Consider the following 20,280-nt stretch of genomic DNA (forward strand, 5'->3'; position numbering starts at 1 on the left):
TCCAGTCTCCTTCAAATCACACAAATCCTGCTCTTCCCTTCCCTAGTGTTTCCCACAGTCATATTTAGCTTTCCTGATGGGAATATTCTTGAAGGCCCCTCCACAGCTTCACAGAAGAAGAATCCAAATACCGGAGGAGGATACTCTGACCAGCCAAGATACAGAGAGGAAATCTGGGGGAGATGCCTGCAAGCTGTGCAGAGTTCTGGGGTTGTAGCTTTCATGAGCCATCATCAGTGTTGGGGGTGAGCTTTTCCAGAAGCAGCTGTTTTTTGAGTCATTGCTCAAAAAGTACTGCTCTATTCAGTAATCACTCATCCACACTCCAGTTAGTAACAGACTCATTGCTTCACCATGTTGGATTGTGTGCAACAGTTACTTTGGTCATTCCTGGGTTACCTTTCTGGAGTGAGTAGATAAGTAAGTCGTTTCTCCCCAGAAAAAGTCTCTCACACAATAGCTGGGCACACGGAAATCTAACTGTGTCATGAGGGGCAAGGTGGAGACAGAGCCAGTGTGTCGATGAGGGTAGATGTGGTTTGTGTCTCACTGCTTTAATGCCCTCAGCGAAACAGAAAGCAGGGCAATTCCTTGAAGAGGAAGATGTATAGGTTGGAAGAATGAAATCTAGAAAGAATGGAAGGGGGAGGTAGGAACCTGAGATTCACAGTGATAAAATGAAAGCAAGTATTGTGTTTTCCTATAGCTATATCCAGATGCTTGGGTCCTAATGTCTAGGACCAGATGCTTGGGTCCTAATGTCTAAGCCAGCTTGAATCAGGACTGTGTTTTTGCTGAACTCAGGAAAAAGGGAGAAAACCAAGGGGCTGAGGATATGTGCAAGGGTGACTATCACGGCTGGGCAGAAGCTAGAGCCAGGCAAGGATTTGAGAAGACAGAGGTGAGAGTTGAACTCCTTAAGAACTTGGAGTAGTTGATAGAGTGATCTGGAAAAAAGAGGTAGTGATCTGTGTATCAGCTGTTTGAAACTTTGATTATGAAGGTGTAGAGTTTGATACGACTCCCATAAATAACACCATAGGAGTGCATGGTTGAGTTAGGGCAAAGGCCACGGAACCAAGAGGCCGGGGTGTAGGGAGCATTGCCCTGTAGAGGACCTAGCTGAGCTATGCCTGGACTCAGGAACAGAGAATAAGAGCGTACTGCTTTAATCCTCTAACTTGTAGTAACGCATTAGATAGACACAGATACCTGACATAAAAGTTCGATGTTAGCAATGATATTCCACTTTAACAGACTTCTTTCAGAAGTATATTCCCAAGGACTCACAGACTGATCCACAACCAATCAATTTTAATGATCTGCCAGCTGACAGATCTTCCTTCCATCTTTCAATTGTATTCATTGTGGGGTTTCATACATGTATACACTGTGTATAGACCTTTTCCACTTTCCCTACAGTAGCTCCTGAATTCTCCCAACCCTCATATCCCCCTCCTGATGGAGGTGGGTCTTGTATCTTATCTGTTGCTTTCATTGGTTAACTAATAAAGAAAACTGCTTGGCCTGATAGGACAGAAAATTGGGTAGGTGGAGTAGACAGACAGAATGCTGGGAGAAAGAAGCCGAGTCAGGCAGTCACCATGATTCTCCCACTCCAGACAGACACAGGTTAAGATCTTCCCTTGTAAGCCACCTCGTGGGCTACACAGATTATTAGAAATGGGTTAGATCAATATGTAAGAGCTAGCCAATAAGAGGCTGGAACTAATGGGCCAGGCAGTGTTTAAAAGAATACAGTTTCCGTGTAATTATTTCGGGGCATAAGCTAGTCATGTGGGTGGCCGGGTGCCGGGGATGCAGCCCTGCTGCTCATAATACAACACCCTCCCAACTTCATCTCCTCCTCTTTTTATAACCCACCAAGTCCAGTCACTGTTGTACCCTTCAATTTTGATGACAACAAAGTATTGGATTTGCAAAGGAATTTAATATAGAATTATTTAAGTAATGCATTTTCTCATCACAGATACCAATTTTTGGATCCCTGTGGATAAAAAAATCCCAAGTGCCTTTGGCTTGCCCTGAGGGTTTTACATATTGGGCCACCTTAATAGTGGGAGAGAATTTTGACTTTCTTTTGTAAGGTATGAGGACAGTCTTGAAACACTGCCCTCAGCTGCCTTTTGGAGGTGAAGAAACAGCACACACTGTCTGGAAATGAATTCTCTGCATAGCCTTGAAAAGCCTTCCTACACCTCAGGAGTAGACCAGTTTCAGCTGAAAACCTCAGGGCTTTCTTGTTGAAGAGGTTTAGACCAGGCTGGGATGGTCAGACGTGGAAAAACACGTGTAAAGTTTCACCCAGAAGAGCTTAAGAAATGACTTAACTGGTCTAATAGCTTGTCTTAAAGGAATCCTGATGGAAGCATTTTCAGGTTGGTGAAAAATTTAAAAAGACACCAATAATTTATGTTTTCTGGGACGTCTAAATTAATTATTTTAGAGATAGGGTCTCACTCTTTAGTTCTTGGCCTGAAATTAGCTATGTAGACCTAGCAGGCTGGCGATCCCCCTGCCTCTGCCTCCCAAGTGATAGGATTACATGCGTGTTCTATGAATCAAACCCAGGGAGCATGTGGTAGGCCTGTGTTCTAATCACTGAGTACAAAAGTCATAAAATTAGAAAAGAAAATAATTACGAAGTTAAAATCAAGAGTGGGTCTTTTGCCACCAAATGACTATCCTTTGTTTTGACTTTTGTAGCGTGGTGCTGCGAAGGAAACAGCCTTTGTACATAGACATCAAATCTTGAATTTTCCCTTTAGGTTGCCCTGGATGTTTTAGATATTCAGCCATCCGGCCACCTAGGGAATGGGAGAAAATTCTGACTTTGCTTTGTAAGGTGTTAAGTTTGAAACTGAGCTATACGTCCCAGCTTGCACAACCTACCCAGCAGGTGTACAGTAGGTCTGGAAGGTCGCCTCCAACTCGAAATTCCAACTGCTCACATTTGGCAACACGGGCCAAGGCCCCTGATCGTGATTCCTTGACCGCGCGCCACCAAGTTGAGCTCGATTCCGGGTCGGTGGGAAGAAAGGGACAGACACTCCACCCCGCCCCCCCCCCCCCTCGCCCCCTCCAAAGTGAACTGCTACAAACACCTGCAGTTAGCGCTGCCGTGCCCACCAAGGTCTTCAAAGTCCCAACCCGACCCGGCAGCCCTGCCCATTGCACATCCTGAGCTGTCCCGCCGCTGCTTGCGTACTCTTTAAACAGTCCGCGAAACTACAACTCGCCGCCACCGCCGCCGCTCTGCTCTGCGCGCTCAGCCTGGGCCGGCCCTGCCGGGGCTAGGGTTGCGAGCAGCCCGCTGCTGCCCGCGGGCGCCTGCGCACTGGGACCCTCCCGGATCTGGGCGGGAGGCGGGGGCAGCCGGGAGAAAGGAGCGCTGCGGGGGGGAAAAGGGCCAAACCCTGAAATTACCCGGATGTGGTCCCCGCGCGCGCATGCTCAGTGGCCTTCCGACAAGTTGGCAGCAACAACACGGCCCTGGTCGTCGTCGCCGCTGCGGTAACGGAGCGGCTCGGGTGGCGGAGCCCGTGCGTGCGCCCGCCCGCCTTCCGTCCGTCGGTCCGGCCGTCCTCGGGAGGCCCTTCCCGCGTCGCGCTCGGCTCCGCGGCCGTCCCCCGGGGGGGCGGGAACGCGTGACGGGAGCCGGCGGCCCGCGAGCGAGGCCCCCCGCGGCGGGGCGGCTCCGGAGCTCCAGCGGCCCGGCCCGCGCGGTCCGCGGCGCGCGCGGCGGGGGAGAGGGGCCGCCTGGGCCCGGACGCCGCGGGCGGGACCCGGGAAGCGACGGCTTGGCGGTGCGGAGCCCAGGTAAACGCGCGGGTCGTCCCCTGGCCCGGGCCCCAGGGCGGGCTCCCGCGGGCCCGGCGAGGCTCGGGTGGGTCGCCCCCCGCGCGCCCCATCTCCGCGTGCTCGCCCGTGGGTCCCGGGGCCCCAACTCCACTCGCGGTGAGGCGCGCCGTCCCGGGAAGTCGAGCGCCGTTTGCACCGCCGCTCTTTGTTGTTCGGGAGGAGTTTGGCCGCGGCCCGGGCCGTGGCGTCGGGCAGCTCGGGAGTGCGTTGTGTCCGGGGTGCCCCGGGTCCGTCCGTCCTCGTGGCCCCCCTCCCCCCAGCAGCAAGTGTTTGTTTTTTTCTCTTTGTCCCCACTTTCTCTTCCTGGTTGTGTCCTTTCAGTTTACGTTTGTAGCTTTGATTTGTTTACTTTTTGGGTATTGTGGGTGATGGCGGCTTGCGGGAAACATTCTTAGCGCCTAACTGCACCACCTCCCTCCCCTAATAAAACGTGTCTTCTAATAAAAGGCGTAGTTTATTTTATTGTTAGGGCTACATGCACAGAGCGTGAAATTAGTGGAGAGTGGAGGGCGTTGGCTTCAGCACCCCAAACTGCTGTTATGATTTCTCAAGCCAGATTTTTCAAAGACATGGGCGTGTTTAGTTAACTTGAAAGGTTCCTTTGCGAGGAGGGAGGCTGTTGATTGATAGCTCCTCCCAACTGCCCCCACGAAAGCTGGAGTAAACTTTAAAATTTTTAAAGTTGATTTTTTTCTAGGTAATTCATTTTTAAATTACTTTTTAAAGTGTCATAAGGTTTTGATAATTTAAGGAATTTAAGGTGGGATTGTCACTTCCTTAGAAATAAAGTAGCAAGATAAAAGAAGAGTTATAGAAAACGCCCTGAATTCATGTTCTGCAGGCTTGTAATCTCGGGTAATTTTTTTTTAACCATCTTTGACTTCTGTCGGATTTAGCATCCTTTTCCTCAAAGTAGCATCTTGATTATTTGAACGTTTTAAGAATTAGGGTCAGGATTTTATGCTGAAAGGCAAAACCGTGTGGAATCTTACTTGAAAGTACGGAAATGTATAAATTCCACAAAGTAGTTAAATTTTAAGCACTGCATTTGAATTTTTTTTTTATAGGTCTCCTGATTGACCTTGTCTTTAGGACCTGAAGTATTTGCAGTTGGAACGTAGCTTAGGATGTTCTAAAGTAACTTTGCTCTAGTGTTGGGGGCTCTTGTCTCTATTGGAAAGACTTGATAGGATTAGTACATGCTATTTCGAGGTGTAAATGATTGGTATACTAATTTTAAGAATACAATTTCTCCCTAACGCTTCATCCATGATACTGTCATGAGTTTGTATGGCTTCATACTCTTCTCACCATCCTTTCTCGGTCTCTCAAGTGCTGAAATACAGGACTGGGACAAGGTGCCCCCAGGCTCAGGCTTCTGTTTTCTTTGGTGAACTCCTTAGAAACGTGCACAGAGGCAGACTAATACCCACGGCTCCAAGTGGCTTCAGATCTTGATGGGATGAATTTCGTAGGCTTAAATTGCTGGAATTTAAATGAAACCTTTCTGAAGAGAATTAACAGAGTTGACTGCAGTAATATGAGTGACTTTGCTTTGCTTTCAAGACGTATTACATGTACTTTTGTTTGTTTGTTTGAAAAGTAATTAATAGTTTTGATTAAATGCTTCTGTTGTAAATCTTAAGTTGGGGGAGAATTAAAATTGTGTTTGCAGAGTTAATGAAAATTTGCGCTAAACAAGTCAGTGAAAGTAATATGGGATTATGTTATGTTTTATATGGACCTACACTTTCCTGAGGGCTTTGCCCTTGAAACAGTTCTGCTTATACTGGGTTAGGATCTTGTTTTTTTCTAAAGTCACTGTTTTGTTTATGCTGTATGCTAGTTTGAAGTATTTCTGTTGGTGAATTTTGTATCTGAATTCCCCTTTGTTTACACTCCCCCCCACACAGAGAGAGAGAGAGAGAGAGAGAGAGAGAGAGAGAGAGAATTAAGAAGTATTAAACTAATTTATGCAGCCCTGTCACACCCCAGCTCAATTAGAACCTATTTTTCTTCCTGATTGAGCCAGAGTTATAGTAATACTGACATTCACTATTCTAATTGAGCTGTTCTTGACTGGGGCCACTACTAGGGCAATCAGCTCCGCAGGGTTAATTGCATATTTGGGCTTGTTGAAAATTTTGCCTCTTTTGGGGAGAACATACATTCTTTTTCTGGTGTTAAAATATTAACTTATTTCAGTTCTGTTTTGTCCCCATGTAGTTAATGCCAAGGTTTTTGTTTTTCTTTTCATTTCTCATTCTTCCAGAGTGGATAGCTCTTTAAATATCTTGTAATAACTTTTTCAGTGCTTCATTGTATGGTTGTATATATACCTCCCACCCTCCACTGTGTTTTGTTCAAGCCATGAGGATGAGTGACTCAGGTGAACCCTTAATCATGTATAAAACTAACCTGACTAAATGGCTTCATTGTTTTTTGTGCTAAGTGAAAGTTAAGGGTCTTAGACTAGAATGTCAGTATAGCTTTCTTAAATTATTTAGATTTTTTTGTTTTGTTTTTGTCCATTAGTTAAATGAAGATTCACTTAAGATGAGACTTCAGATAACTGATAAATATGTATAGATACCATGCATATGAGCTACTTTGGTTATGATGCTGTGGGCATCTTAATATCCTCAGCTTATGCTAATGAGTCATTTAGAATTGTTGGAGTTTTTCCCTTTTATTTTAAATTGTGTAGTTTTGGTAATGGAAATTTTGGCTGAATACCAGCTTCTCAGAAACGAGGTATTTTAGATTGTGTCACCTTGACACTGTTACATGGTGTAATTGGCATCGAGGAAGATTTATTTTCGATATGGAAGTGAATGAGGACTAGGATGGATAAGGACTAGGTGGTACTCACTTCTGTAAAACTGGAATGGTAGGTGATCAGATGCTTGGTTTTAATAATTGATAAAGTCCATAGGTCAAACATTTACTAGAGATGATTGTATTTGAAGCTGATTCTAAATCTCTTTCAATACAATTCATATCTTAAATAGGATTTTCTTTTCCCAGTTTGGAAAACTTATTGCTCTAGGCCTCCGCTGTTGTGGGGGTAGAGCTTAGGCCTCATGAGTGCAGGCGAGTGTCTTGCCTCTGCACTGTGCCCTCCTAGCTCTTTTCACTGCTTTTTTAATCTCAAGGGTTGGGACAGTGATTTTCAGTCTTACTTGAACATTGAGATTTCTTGGAGAGCTTTACGAAACATCGATGCCTGATTAATAACCACAGAAGTTTTGATTGGTTTGTGCTGGACTGTGTAACCAGCTCAGGAAAATGCAGTAGTTGAACCTTAGGGTCCTTTTAACCTGTTTCATTGTTGATTTTAACTCCCCCTCTCATTTTTGTTTGTTTTGGGGATAGGGTCTCACTACATGGCTGACTTTGAACTTTGATTGACTCCCCCCCTCAGCTTACTGAGCAGTGTGATTACAGCCTATGATCCCATACTCAGTTCTGCTTTATGTTCTTTGTAGTGCAGTGATACATTCATACAGAAGGTCCATTGCACATTTAATTTAATGGGTCTTTTGAAGGTATTGCCATGTTTGTTTTGCTCTTAAATCTCTGCCTTCCTCTTCTTCCCAATCCCCTTCTTTCTGTCCCCCCCCCGTTTTTTTTCAGTTTATTTGTATTTAATGACAAGTTTTAGGAAGCTACATTTCTTATGATCATTAAATTGATCTCTAAATTAGCATCTAAACACCCAATGAAATTTTATTTCTTTTTAAAATATTTATTTTTATTAATTATAAAATATATTTCTATGTATGGGTGTTTTACCTACTTCTATGCCAGCACCACTTGCATTCCTGGTGTCTGTGGAGGCCAAGAAGAGGGCACTAGATCTTCCAAAATTGGAGTTACAGATAGTGGTGAGCCACTATGTGGGTGCTGGGAATTTAATCCAGGTCCTCTGGAAGAACAACCAGCGCTTTTAACTGCTGAGCCACATCTCCAGCCCCTTAATAATTTTTAACTAGACATATGTATGTGCCTCTCTGTAGGTAACTAAAACCACGTGCCCAGAGTGGGTGCTGAGAACCGAACCCCATATCTCTAGAAGAAACAGTACATTCTCTTAACCGGGTAACCATTTCTTCAGCCCTGGAATTTTGTCATCCTCAGGGGTTAGTGTGCTTGGAATCGTCACAGTATTCTGGGCCTAAAGAGGAAAGTTGCATTGATTAAACCTGTACAGTTGGGGGTTTAATTTTTGCATTGTGAGAAAGTTGCTCAACTAGCCCAACTAGTTGGCAGTTCTATGGAGAGATCATTTGGGCACTGTTCTCTTTTTCCTATTTTTCCCTGTGCTGGTGATTGAATTTAGGGCCTCACGTTTGGTTAATTAGACCAGTGCTGTGCCACCGAGCTCCTCCGCAGCCCCTCTACTTATGTACTCTTGAGATTGCTCCAGAGCTGGGCTATAGAGTTAGCTGCATCTCTTGTCTTTGGAAGAACTATTTATAACAATAAAACTGTTTTGTTCTCGAACTGTAGCGCATGCGTGCGCACATGCACACACACACACACACATTCAATTCAGAATGGGAATAGGATGAAGGAGGCATGGGAGTAACTATAGGGGAAAAAGCCCTGTTTTGGTTATTTATATTGCCTAATATTTCTGTATTTGTTTATACCTTTTGACCATCAATACTTTGGAGTGTTTTATTTAGAACCTATCAAATCCTAATTTACATGTTTTGAATGAAGTTCTTATGATTAAACAGAAAGGATTACTGATAAGTAATTGCTCTCCTAATATGATTTCTATACATATGGATGAATCTATATAGTTTGGGCTTTCTCAGATTAAATGTATGTATATACATGTGCTTGTGCTTGTATATTTGTGTGCATGTGTGTGTTTTCAGACAAGGTCTTGCCACGTAGCCTTCAATTTCAGGACATCTTCCCTCAGCCTCGTAGATTACACATTTGTGCCCTACACCTGGCTTCAAAATATATTCATAAATTTGGAACTGAATTAAGGGTATTTATTAGTGGTAATTGGCTGACTAGTTAACTCTAGAGAAGGTAATATGGTGGACAGTCATCGTATCAGTTGAATCATTTGGGGGAAAGATTGACAAAGTGTAATGAGCTGAGAGAAGCTAGGAATTGTTAGGACACTAAATGCATCTAATGTTATAGACTTTGTTAAGATCAGTTGAAGACTGGCATGGTGGCAGTCTTTAATCTCAACATTTGAGAGGCAGAGGCAGGAGGATAGCTCTGAATTTCAGGCCAGCCAAGGCTGCATAGTGAAATCCTTTTTCAAACAAACAAACAGAAAAACCCCCAAAAACAATAAACGTAGTTGAAAGAATAATTTTATGGATGTAGGTATTGAAATGATGCTGATAATTATATTAAAAAAGCCCACTTTGTTATTAGACTTTTCAATTAGGTGTATTCATGGTGTTTTAATTCATTTTCTGTATTTTTGGTAATCTGTAAATTAGACCAGTGCTTTGTGGCATTGAGAGCATTTCAGACTTGTACTTTTAAAGGTTAGCCTTCGCATACTGGAGCTACTTTGAGCTCCCGTGGAATTCCAATACAGTCCTCTTCCCAGTGGCCAGGTATTAAAATTCAACTTCCTTTCTAACCTTTTGAAACAGTGGTTCCCAAAATGTGCTCTGTGGACTTCTGGGAAGTCCCACAGTCCTTTTATTAAAGAGGTCATGAGCTCAAAATAATTTCCATAATAGGGGGAGACATTTGTTCTCTCCCAATGTCCAGTTGTGCTGTGGTGCAGACTGGTGGCTCCTTGGCATGTATTAATTAAGACAGTGTCTTTGTGCTTTTCACATCCAGATATATGTTCAGCATTTGAAAGAAAACTCCAGTTTCACTTAAGAATGCCCTTTGTGAGGGTTTAAGTAAACAGTTTTTTGTTTGTTTTGTTTTGTTTCTTCAGTTTTTTCAAGACAGGGTTTCTCTGAAGCTTTGGAGCCTGTCCTGGGACAAGCTCTGTAGACCAGGCTGGCCTCGAACTCAAAGAAATCAACCTGCCTCTGCCTTCTGAGTGCTGGGATTAAAGGCGTGCGCCACCACTGCCCGGCCAGTGTTAGCTTTTAAATAGTCTTTATTTTGTGTGATTAAATGTGAAGTGTGTGCGAAGCATTTTTGCATGTTCAAGTGAACTGCTTGTGTCTAGGAAGACCACTTCGTGACTGAGCTGCTTTTGAAATGTGGTGTCATTTTTTCACTTCGCAGAATGCCTGTGGCTACACTCCTGTCATTTAGACCAGGTGTGTGGTGAAATGAGTGAGATGAACCCGGCACTTAAAGGAAAGTAACTTATTTGTCAGTGATAAAAAGTTGAATCTTTCACATGAAAGAAGTTAAGGTTTTGGAAAACCAGAGTCAGTCGGCGTGAATTTGCTAGTTTCCCAGTACGTGTTTCTGGTGTGATTGTTGGTGATTTTCAAGGAATGAATGTGTTTTTTAAAAATACATTTGTTCTACATGAACATGGTGTTATGCCTGTAATCTTAGCATGTGGGAGACGGAGGCAAGAAGATAACTGCTTCAGCATTTGGAAAATATGAATAACTCACCAAACATGTTTTTTCCTAAATGATCAATTCTTAATGTTTTTTTTAAAATATTTATTTATTTATTATGTATACAATATTCTGTCTGTGTGTATGCCTGCAGGCCAGAAGAGGGCGCCAGACCCTATTACAGATGGTTGTAAGCCACCATGTGGTTGCTGGGAATTGAACTCAGGACCTTTGGAAGAGCAGGCAGTGCTCTTAACCTCTGAGCCATCTCTCCAGCCCTCAATTCTTAATGTTATAAAAATTTTCCAGAGAAAGATGTAGATAGATTTGTGTTTGTGTGCACGTGTGCGCGCTCATGTGCAGGTGCTCCTGTGTATTGTATGTTTGTGTTTGTGTGTGTGTGTGTGTGTGCATGTGCAGGTCCTCTTGTGTATTGTATGTAGGTAGGCTCATGGGGAAGTAGATGATTGTCTTGGCTGCTGCTTATTAAGAGTGGTCCACTTTATTTTTTGTTTTCTTGAGTTTGTTTTGTTTTTGTATCAGCTCCAGAGATCTGTTTTTACTTCCCAACATTGAGATTAGAAGCATAGCTACCATGCCTAGCTTTTTTGTTGTTTGTTTTTTGTTTTTTTGGGGGGGGGGTTTGTATGGGTTTGGGGCTCAGACTCATATCCTCATGCTTGTTAGTGACTGAACTACCTCCCTAACCCCAACCCAGTGGATTTTTATGCAACAAACCGAGAATTTAGATTCTACTTAGTAACCTGCACTAATCTCCATTTGTTGCGTTTTGGCATTGAATAAAAGATGAATACCCATTATTATCTGAGAAGACTATCAAAAAAAATATTCTTTCCAACTGTACAGATTTCTGTGTCACATTTCCTTCCTGTACTTTCAAATGTGCAGCAGATTGAATGCTAAAGAAAGTAGGAGAGTCCAGCTGTCTGTGTTGATCCAGACAGTAAAGAAACTTGCACAGATGTAGAATAGTGTCACTCTTACTACTAACTTTTGTGTTGTTTCTAGAAAAGGTTATTTTTTATAAAAGTTATTTAGGTTAGGCCTGTTGAAAGTGAATTAAAATTTACTTAAAGTTTTACTTGGAATATGATAAATATTGATAGAACCCATATTTAAAAATTAGTTTCAGAAAATAGTCAAATATATAAATAAAGGGAGTCAGAAAACAGTTTGACAGGTACAGTTTTAAAGTAGCTAGTTCTGTATTTTTACTAGATTACCAATGGGATATATTATTCATATGTTTGGGCTTATCTGAGATGGTAACTCATGTAATTTTTTTTTTCAGTTCTTATGTTTTCAGGAACATATAACAGTCAATATTCAGGTACTTCATTGACTTGACCCTAGATTGCTGGTTTCAGAATTTCAACCAGTGTTGTCAACATTGCCTTTTAGGTTTGATTTCCTGTTCTTTTCTGTTAAATCCTCAGCTTAATTATTTTCAGCTTAGGTCCAGCATAAAAGGAACTCCCCTTTCTATTTTTTAGAGATGGATTTCAGGTTTGTGACTTGTCTCCAGCTTGCCAGAGTTAGGATTTGGGGCACGTGCTACAATACCTGGCTTATGTGGTCCTGGGGATGAAGCCAGGGCATCTTGCTAGGCAGGCAGTCTATCGATGAAGCTCATCCCTAGTCTTCACAAGGACTCAGTTTCTTTTGTAATATCCCCTCCCCATTGTCTATCAGAAGTTAAGCCACTGGCTAGGGTTCTTTTCATCTCTTGGGTGATAGTGTGGCCAGGGTTTGGTTCTATGTACTCTGGTTGGGAATTGTCTTGCCTGCCTAAATAAGATTTTTCCCTGGAAAACCAGACTTGTTGCAAAAGGAGAATATATGCCGGCCATAGTATTTATTGATCCTTTTCAAACTGTATTTAAACAGGTTCTCTCTGTGTAGCCCAGGTTGGTTGTGACTGCAGTGCTTTTGCCTTCAACTCCTGAGGGATAGGATTATAGGTGTGGACCACCATGTTGAACTACAACTTTAACTTTTTTAAATTTTTATTTAATTTTGGAGATAAGAGCTTATTTTGTAGCCCAGACTGGCTTTGAATTTATGGCAATCCTTCTTCCTCAATCTCCCAAATGCTGAGATTACATATACGTATGATTCATTATGCCTAGTTTTAAAATATGCTAGTTTTAAACTAAGGTTATTTAATACTGGTTCATGAAAAGCATTTGAGTAAGCAGAAGCACATGTCCCTATTGTCTCTCATAGTTCACCCTACAAGTTACTATACAAATACTTTTTGTTGCATTGGTTGCATTCGTAATACTTAATGCTTTTGGATGTTCTCTAGCTACCCTCAGAGGTATCGCAACCGTCAGTGTAACATCTGGACTGCCACTTGTTGCAGGGAGATAAGCCTGAACAATTGTTTTACTTGATTGTGAAGCTTATGTTAGAATTTTTTCCTAGTCTCAACTCACTAAGCCAGCACCCTTCCTCTGAAAAAAACCAAACCTCTTGATCTTTTTAAAAAAAATACTTTCATACTAAGTATTAGTTTTATAATCACTTACCAAAACACATAACTTCTAGAAAATTATATGCTTGGTATATGTAATACAGTTCTCTTTGTTCCTTCTTGCCTCTCCTCCCAAACCTGGTGCTGATTCTTCCATGGACCTGCATACACAGTCTCTTTTTTACAGTCTGTTGCTACCGTTCCTCCTCTTTGCTAATGTAAGCCTACTCTAGACAAAATATTTGATTTATTTCTTTGCCCTATTCCTGTGTTCCCCCATTCCCATTTAGCCTTGCAATTCCATTTTGATATGTGTAGACTGCACTGTTCTACCAAGTATTCTGATGATGGATCACCTGGCATGTGGTAAAATTAGCTTCCTTGTCCTTTTTTGTTATCCCCCTCCTTGAAATTTGTGATAGCCTAGGGTTCTCAGCTCAGACACTTGTCATTTTGGATTGGATAGTTTTGCTCTTTTCACCTTCATTGGGGACCAAGGAAAATTACTCCCAACTAATACTCACCAGACCTGACCCTGCTTGGCTTCTGCTATCAGATATCAGGCACATTTAGGATGGTATGATCAGAAGCCAAACATTTCTGTAGACATTGCCAAACATCCCTTATAAGACTAATTCCCTGTTGGAAACCACGGGTATGGCCATGTGATAAGCCTGAACAATTGTTTAGCCAATCAAAGGCAAGGATAAGTAATAACCTTTAAAAGACAATGTGTGAGCTGTCCTCTCTTTTCTCCTCCTTCTCAACATGGGAAGATAGTTCTTCTGTCAGTCTCTAAAGTAGCTGAGCAATGGATAGTGCCAGATGATCTGTGACGAATGAAGAACTTAAACAAAATCAATCTCTAACTGTAGGTATTTGGGGAGTTGGTTATAAATGTGACACAGCCCATTCTAACTTGATTTACACATTATGTCAAGATAGGACCTTTCTGTGTTGTTCCATTCACTTTTATACCTCTTTGTAGTTCTTAATAGTTTGGTAATATGTTTGGGTTTTCTAGATGTGTTATGCATACACATGCTTTAGAAATTGCCTTCATACAACATAGATACATATTTCACCACTACCTCAAACTGTAGATTCCAGCCCTGAGGAGGCAGAGACAGGCGAGTCTCTTGAGTTCAAGGCCAACCTGGTCTGCAGAATGATTTCCAGGACAGCTAAAAGAAATTTGTCTTAAAAACCAAAGTGAAACCAAAACAAAACAAAAAGACAAAAAAAAAAAAAATAGCCTTAAAATATTTTCTGAGTTGAAATCTTGCTGTGTTGCCCAGGTCAGGTTTTTTGAACTTTTTGTATTACTGATATTTTTATTTGACTTATGTATAAGCATATAAAAAATAGGTATGCAGGTAAGACATTTCCTGATAATAAGTATAATAATATCTAAAAATTCTTTGCTGTAGATAAAATTTCTCATTTATTGAAGATCAAAGTAAATTAGCACTAATAGGATGAATGTATTTGTTGATTTTTACGTAAAGAATTAAATCTTTGCTGCATATTTGCTGCTATAGCACATCTTCAGTATTTTCCATAATTGGTCAGGGTTTTCATTTTGTCATCATCAGTGCTGAGAACCCTGCTTCTTATGCATACACAGTACATGTACATCCCATACATATGCAGTACATCCCATGCATACACACTATATCCCGTGTATACACACTACATCCTGTGTATACACATTACATGCTGTGCGTACACACTACATGAACATCCCATGCATACACAGTACCAGGTGGAAGAAGTATGTTTAGGGCCATTTCAAAATTGTTGGAAATTTAGTCCTAATTCCAAACCCAAATTCATTAAGCAAGTAAAAGAAAATGAAATTCAGGTCAGCTACTCAAATTACAGTTCTTAAAATCAGACATTCTAAAATAACATAATCCAAAGTTACACTAACTTGATACATGCTGAAGAATGCTGGTAGGAAAATATTAAATTTTGTCCTCTGTATTAAACCTTTTAGCAAGAGACTGCAATAAGAACACTGTAGTTTATAACACAGTAATCTGGAATCGCGGCAGTGAAGTCACTTTGAGTGTGGGGAAACGATGCACCACCAGAAACTCCTTGGGTTTATTACTTATTTTTTGTGAGTTCAGAAACCTTTTATTACTGTTGCTTGTTTTTGTGACCTCCACCTTTAATTACAGGACCTCCCTCCCCCAGATAGGTTCATAATTTACAGTTGAGGAACTACGGGCAGGTGGTTTTCTGTCTTAACTGGGGCCACTCATGGTGTGTACTGCTGCAGCCAGCCAGTGTCTGCAGTTCTTGTAGACTTTTGTGAGAGGTCCTTGCAGGTGGGGTTTAAGGGACAGCATCTCGAACAGGCAGTGAAGAGTTATCTTAGCATCTCTCACATAGGAAAACATAATTAGTATTTAGTCCATTTCTAGCAATTAAATTTTTCTTAATTGAAGCTTTTTTTCTTTGGAGCTTTATTTGTCCACCGTTTGAGAAAAACCAGTGTTACCAACTGTGCCGACATAATGCTTGTCTTAAGTCTTGACATGCAACCATCGTGTTTATGAGGCTGCAGAAAGTACAAGCATCTTAACTCCTTTTTAAAAAATTGGGTTCCAGAGTTTAACCCATGATAAAAGTATTCTGCTGAGTTACATTCTGGGCCCTTAACTTCTGTATTTGTATTTTCTCATTGGTGTGCCATACATCAAAATGCAGATTTTACTATGTGAGTCTTTTCCTCCTTTATCTAAAGTTAGGATAGTTGAATTTTTCAAAATGTATAGATTATATTTTTAATTTCAAGATATCAAAGGAGGTGTCCTAGGTTGTTAGAGATACAGAGTTTTGGTCTGAGCATACTTTCTCATACTTAACCTGTTAGTCTGTGTCCAGACTGCAAGCATAGCTGTGCTGCCTTGGTCAATGTGGCTCCTACTTTGCTTTCCTATACATTGTTGCATTTTATTACTTGGTTAGTCTGTAGGGTGGGCAGGACAGATACTGCCCATTGTATAGATGGGACCATTTTAAGAGGTTATTATGTTGCTAGAACCTTATTTGGAACATACAGTTTTTATTTAAATCATGTCAGTATTTTCTCACGTCTATCACATTTCCATAATCCAAAGCCATATACTATAGGAATACATTTATATATCCCTGCTGATAATTGTTTTCTTGTAAGAAACTTCTAAATTAAGAACCTTATGATCCAAGAAATACAACAAAATCCAAGATATGAGAAGGCTGCTTTTAAGAAAACAAAGTTATTACTGTATTCAAAGAAACTTATGATTAAGACAGCCTTTGCAATACTGTCAGACCCCAAGCAGCCTATTTAATAAAGGATGACCTTTAATATTGACACCATGGAGAAATAGCTGTAAATAAATTATACATTGGTACAATTTTCACTAACTGTGAAAACAAAAAAGCTTATTTGCAAGCTAAATGTGTCTTAAGACAGATCCACAGAATAAAAATCGTCTCGCTGGTCCATAGATACTTGGTATATGTCAGTGTCTTAGTTACTTTTTACTGCTGTGACAGAGCACCATGACCAAAGCCTCTTAGAAAAGAAAGCATTTAATTGGGGGCTTGCCTGCAGTTCCAGGTGAGTCCATGACCATCGCGGTGAGAAGTATGCAGGCAGACAAAGCACTCATAATAGCCGAGAATGTACTCGTTCAGACAACAGCCATAAGGTGGTGGTGGTGGGGAGTTGTGGCACAAACATGAGAACATAAAGTGGAAACTTCAAGGCCCATCCCCAGTGACACACCTCCTCCAACAAGGTTATACCTCCTGGTCCTTACCAAACAGTTCTACCATTGGGGAACCAAGTATACACACATAAGAGTCTGTCTGGTTGGGTCGTTCTTATTCAAACCACCACACTCAGGAACTGCATGGTGTTGGGAATTTCTAAGGTGAAACTTTTTTTTTCTTGAACTTCTAAATTTATACGTTATATTTTGAACTCCTAGAACTGAGAGACATATAGTGAAATTACTGTAATTTAATATGTAAAGTATAATAAAGGTGTACCTTAAATTTGAGAGAGAGAGGAACCAAGTAATTCTTTGGAATCGAGAGGCAAGGTGGCAACATAGTAAGGGGAAGAAACTCTTCAGGGTAATTCAAACATTTAGGCTATAATTTGAAAGGAAGCCTAGGGCTTAATTATTATTAAGTGGCTAAAATGGTGGTAAATGTTTTAGGTCAAGGAAATACTATGAATTAAGCATGTGAAACTCAGGATTGCACCTGTTGGGCAGTATGTGGGGCTTAACCTGTTCTAGGATTGGTGAGGATGACTAGTTCAGTCTTAACCTGTCTACAGGTGCCTCAGTCAGTGTCTTATTGCTGCCATGAGACATTATGACCATGACAATTCTTATAAAGAACATTCAGTTGGAGCTGGCTTACCGGTTCAGAGGGTTAGTCCATTATCACCGTAGCAGGTACATGGTAGCCCTCATAGAGCTGAAGCGGTAGCTGAGAGCTCCAGACAGACTGTGTATAACATGGACTTTTGAAACCTCAAAGTCCACCCCCAGTGACACACTTCTCCATTGAGATTATACCTCCTAATTCACTCCGTGGATGAAGCATTCAAATATGTGAGTCTATGGGGGCATATTCATCAGACCTCTACCACAGATCTTGTAATACAGGAATAAACTGTGGCAGTGAGCTATATCAGGTCAGATGGAGGGTTCCCCTTCCTCCAGTCTGAAGATTGACTCTTGCGTGTTTACATGCTAAGCAGGCACTGTATTACCCAGCTATATCCTAGCCTTAAGAAAGAGGGGTGTATGTGTGGGGTGTGTGTCATTGAATTTTATGATCTTGTCTCAGTCTCCAAAGTAGCTGGGTTTGCAGGTGTTCACTACTATGCCTAGCCTAGATTTATGCTTACTGTTTTGTTTTCCTTTTCTTTTTTGACCATACAGTAGTTTCTTTTACGTTTCCCTTCTTTCTTTTCTCCATTAATAAATCACCATTACTTAAAAATAAGACTTTGCACACTGAGTACATGGCCATTTTTCATTTTTAAGTTCACAGTCTAGTAGCAAGTGCCACTTCTGGGAGCAAATAATAGTTTTCCAGTTCAGGTGGGTGTGAGCTGTCCTTTTTACTTAACCTCCTGCATGCCTTTGAACTGTAGTGGCTTACCTCTGTCATTGCCTTCTTACATTTCCTATGGTGTGTATTATTAGGAGAAAATGCAGACAAATATATAATGTGTTTTGGGATAATATCCTTTAAAAACAAATGTCTTGGGATTCAGACAGTAGGTACGCCATACTGAATGCTGTATGCAGCATACTTCGTATTGCCTTGTCTCCTTTGAGTTCTCCTTTTAGTTCCAGATTCAGAGTGTAACTCTTTGCCCAACTTCTTAGTTTAACTGGAATCCTCCTCCAGTCTCTGATTCCATCCACCCATGTGCAAATACTCTTTATTTGGAAAGTGTACCTTCAGTGACTATTTATTAGCTGAGTATGATCTCAGCATTTGGGAGGCTGATGTAGGAGTATTGCTGTGGGTTCCAGGCCAGCCTGGGTTGCGGACTAAAACCTTGTTTCCAAAACAAACCTGCCAAGCGGTGGTGGCACACGCCTTTAATCTCAGCACTTGGGAGGCAGAGGCAAGCAGATTTCTGTGAGGTTGAGGCCAGCCTGTCTATAAGAGCTAGTTCCAGGACAGCCAGGGCTATTACACAGAGAAACCCTGTCTCAGAAAACAACAACAAAACAAGAACAAACCTTTCCCTATCTTTTTATTTATTTGTATTTATACATATGGATAAGTGATGACTATTAATACACATGAAAATTTGCTTCTTTATGTGAGGACATAAATTGAAAGACGTTTAAGAAATGACTCCAGAGAGTGGTTCTCAATCTGTGGGTCACAACCTCCTTTGGATTGAGTGACCCTTTCACAGGGGTTGTACATCAGATAGCCTGCATATCAGATATTTACATTACAATTCACAATAGTAGCAAAATTACAATTATGAAGTAGCAGTAAAAATAATTTTATGATTGAGATTACCACAACACAAGGAATTCTATTAAAGGGTCGCAGCACTGGGAAGGTTGAGAACCACTGCTTTAGAGGAAGTGATTATATGAATTCTAAAAAGGCTCAAAATTGCAGCACTGGCATAGAAAATAGAAAGGGTGCAGAAATAACTAAGTAAAGATTTGGGGTAATGTTACGTTTGGTAAAACTTGTCTTAGTGTGCCTTTGCATTGATGAGAGGGCCTGATTTTTTTTTAATGATTTTGGAATATCAAAACTAGCTACATTTTATAGTTAAGCTGTTTCACACTTTAAACATTTTTTAGAACTATGAGTGTTGAGTCCCTTGACTTAAGTGGAACAGTTCTTTCCCCCAGGTAATTATATCTACCTTGTAAAATATATTCTTTCCCCACTCTCTCTCATTCAGATTACCCTGCTCACCAGATGTCTGACAGCTCTTCTTGCAACATTGGCTATTGGTTTTCACTGCCTTCACAAGATCAGAATTACTCCAGAAATTGGAGAGTTTGATTTAAAAGAAAAAAACTTAAACAAATGGACAATATGTCTATAACTAATACACCAACAAGTAATGATGCCTGCCTGAGCATTGTACATAGTTTGATGTGTCATAGACAAGGTGGAGAAAGCGAAACGTTTGCAAAAAGAGCAATTGAAAGTTTGGTAAAGAAGCTGAAAGAGAAAAAAGATGAATTGGATTCCTTAATAACAGCTATAACTACAAATGGAGCTCATCCTAGCAAGTGTGTCACCATACAGAGAACACTGGATGGACGGCTTCAGGTTGGTCTGCAGAGCTTTCTGTCTTCTGTGCTAGCAGAGTAATTGATGTTTTTAAATTTCCTCTTAAGGTCTTACAAATTTAATGTGAGCTTTATCTCTTTGTATATTTATTTATTTGTATATTATTATTTGTATGTTATGTATTTATAGATTTCTTTTTATTACTTGTGTGTGTGTTTGCACATGTGTATGTATAGATACGGGAAGAGGGCAGAAAAGAGCATCCCCAGATGCTGGGATTGAATTCTGCTCCTCATAATAGAGCATCAGGTATTCTTAATGCTGGGCCATCTCTTGTTCTATAGCTCTGTCTCTTGGCAGACTGTGCATCTGTTGCCAGTGTGTGTGATGAGAGTATATTCTTATTCAAAGTAATTCAGTGAAGAAAATTTGAAAAATAAATGAGAAGCCCTGTATTTTGAGAACTACCTTTAGCTCTTCAATATCCATCATTACAGTTCACACTCTCCCTATCTGCTAACCTCTTTTGGTATTGTAGATGGTCAAACTGATGTGTTGGAATCCTGAAAC

At 41.0% G+C, this 20,280-nt stretch overlaps 1 protein-coding gene across 2 annotated transcripts in view; it reads left to right on the plus strand.

Annotated features, from left to right (window-relative positions):
• Positions 1 to 3,393: 3,393 nt before the first annotated feature.
• Smad4 (SMAD family member 4) overlaps positions 3,394 to 20,280 on the plus strand; it is a 56,668-nt gene continuing 39,781 nt past the window's right edge. The window contains exons 1-2 of one of the 2 annotated variants that reach the window (XM_041639148.1): positions 3,394 to 3,840; positions 19,373 to 19,749. In XM_041639148.1, the coding sequence (XP_041495082.1) occupies positions 19,501 to 19,749 (249 nt within the window). In that variant the 5' untranslated portion in view covers positions 3,394 to 3,840; positions 19,373 to 19,500. The remainder of the gene's footprint in view (positions 3,841 to 19,372; positions 19,750 to 20,280) is intronic. The other variant, XM_041639147.1, reaches the window with a different exon arrangement.

The sequence above is a fragment of the Microtus oregoni genome, unplaced genomic scaffold, assembly GCF_018167655.1.
Source record: "Microtus oregoni isolate MIOR12 unplaced genomic scaffold, Mior012 000057F_ref0000458, whole genome shotgun sequence".
Lineage (NCBI taxonomy): Eukaryota > Metazoa > Chordata > Mammalia > Rodentia > Cricetidae > Microtus > Microtus oregoni.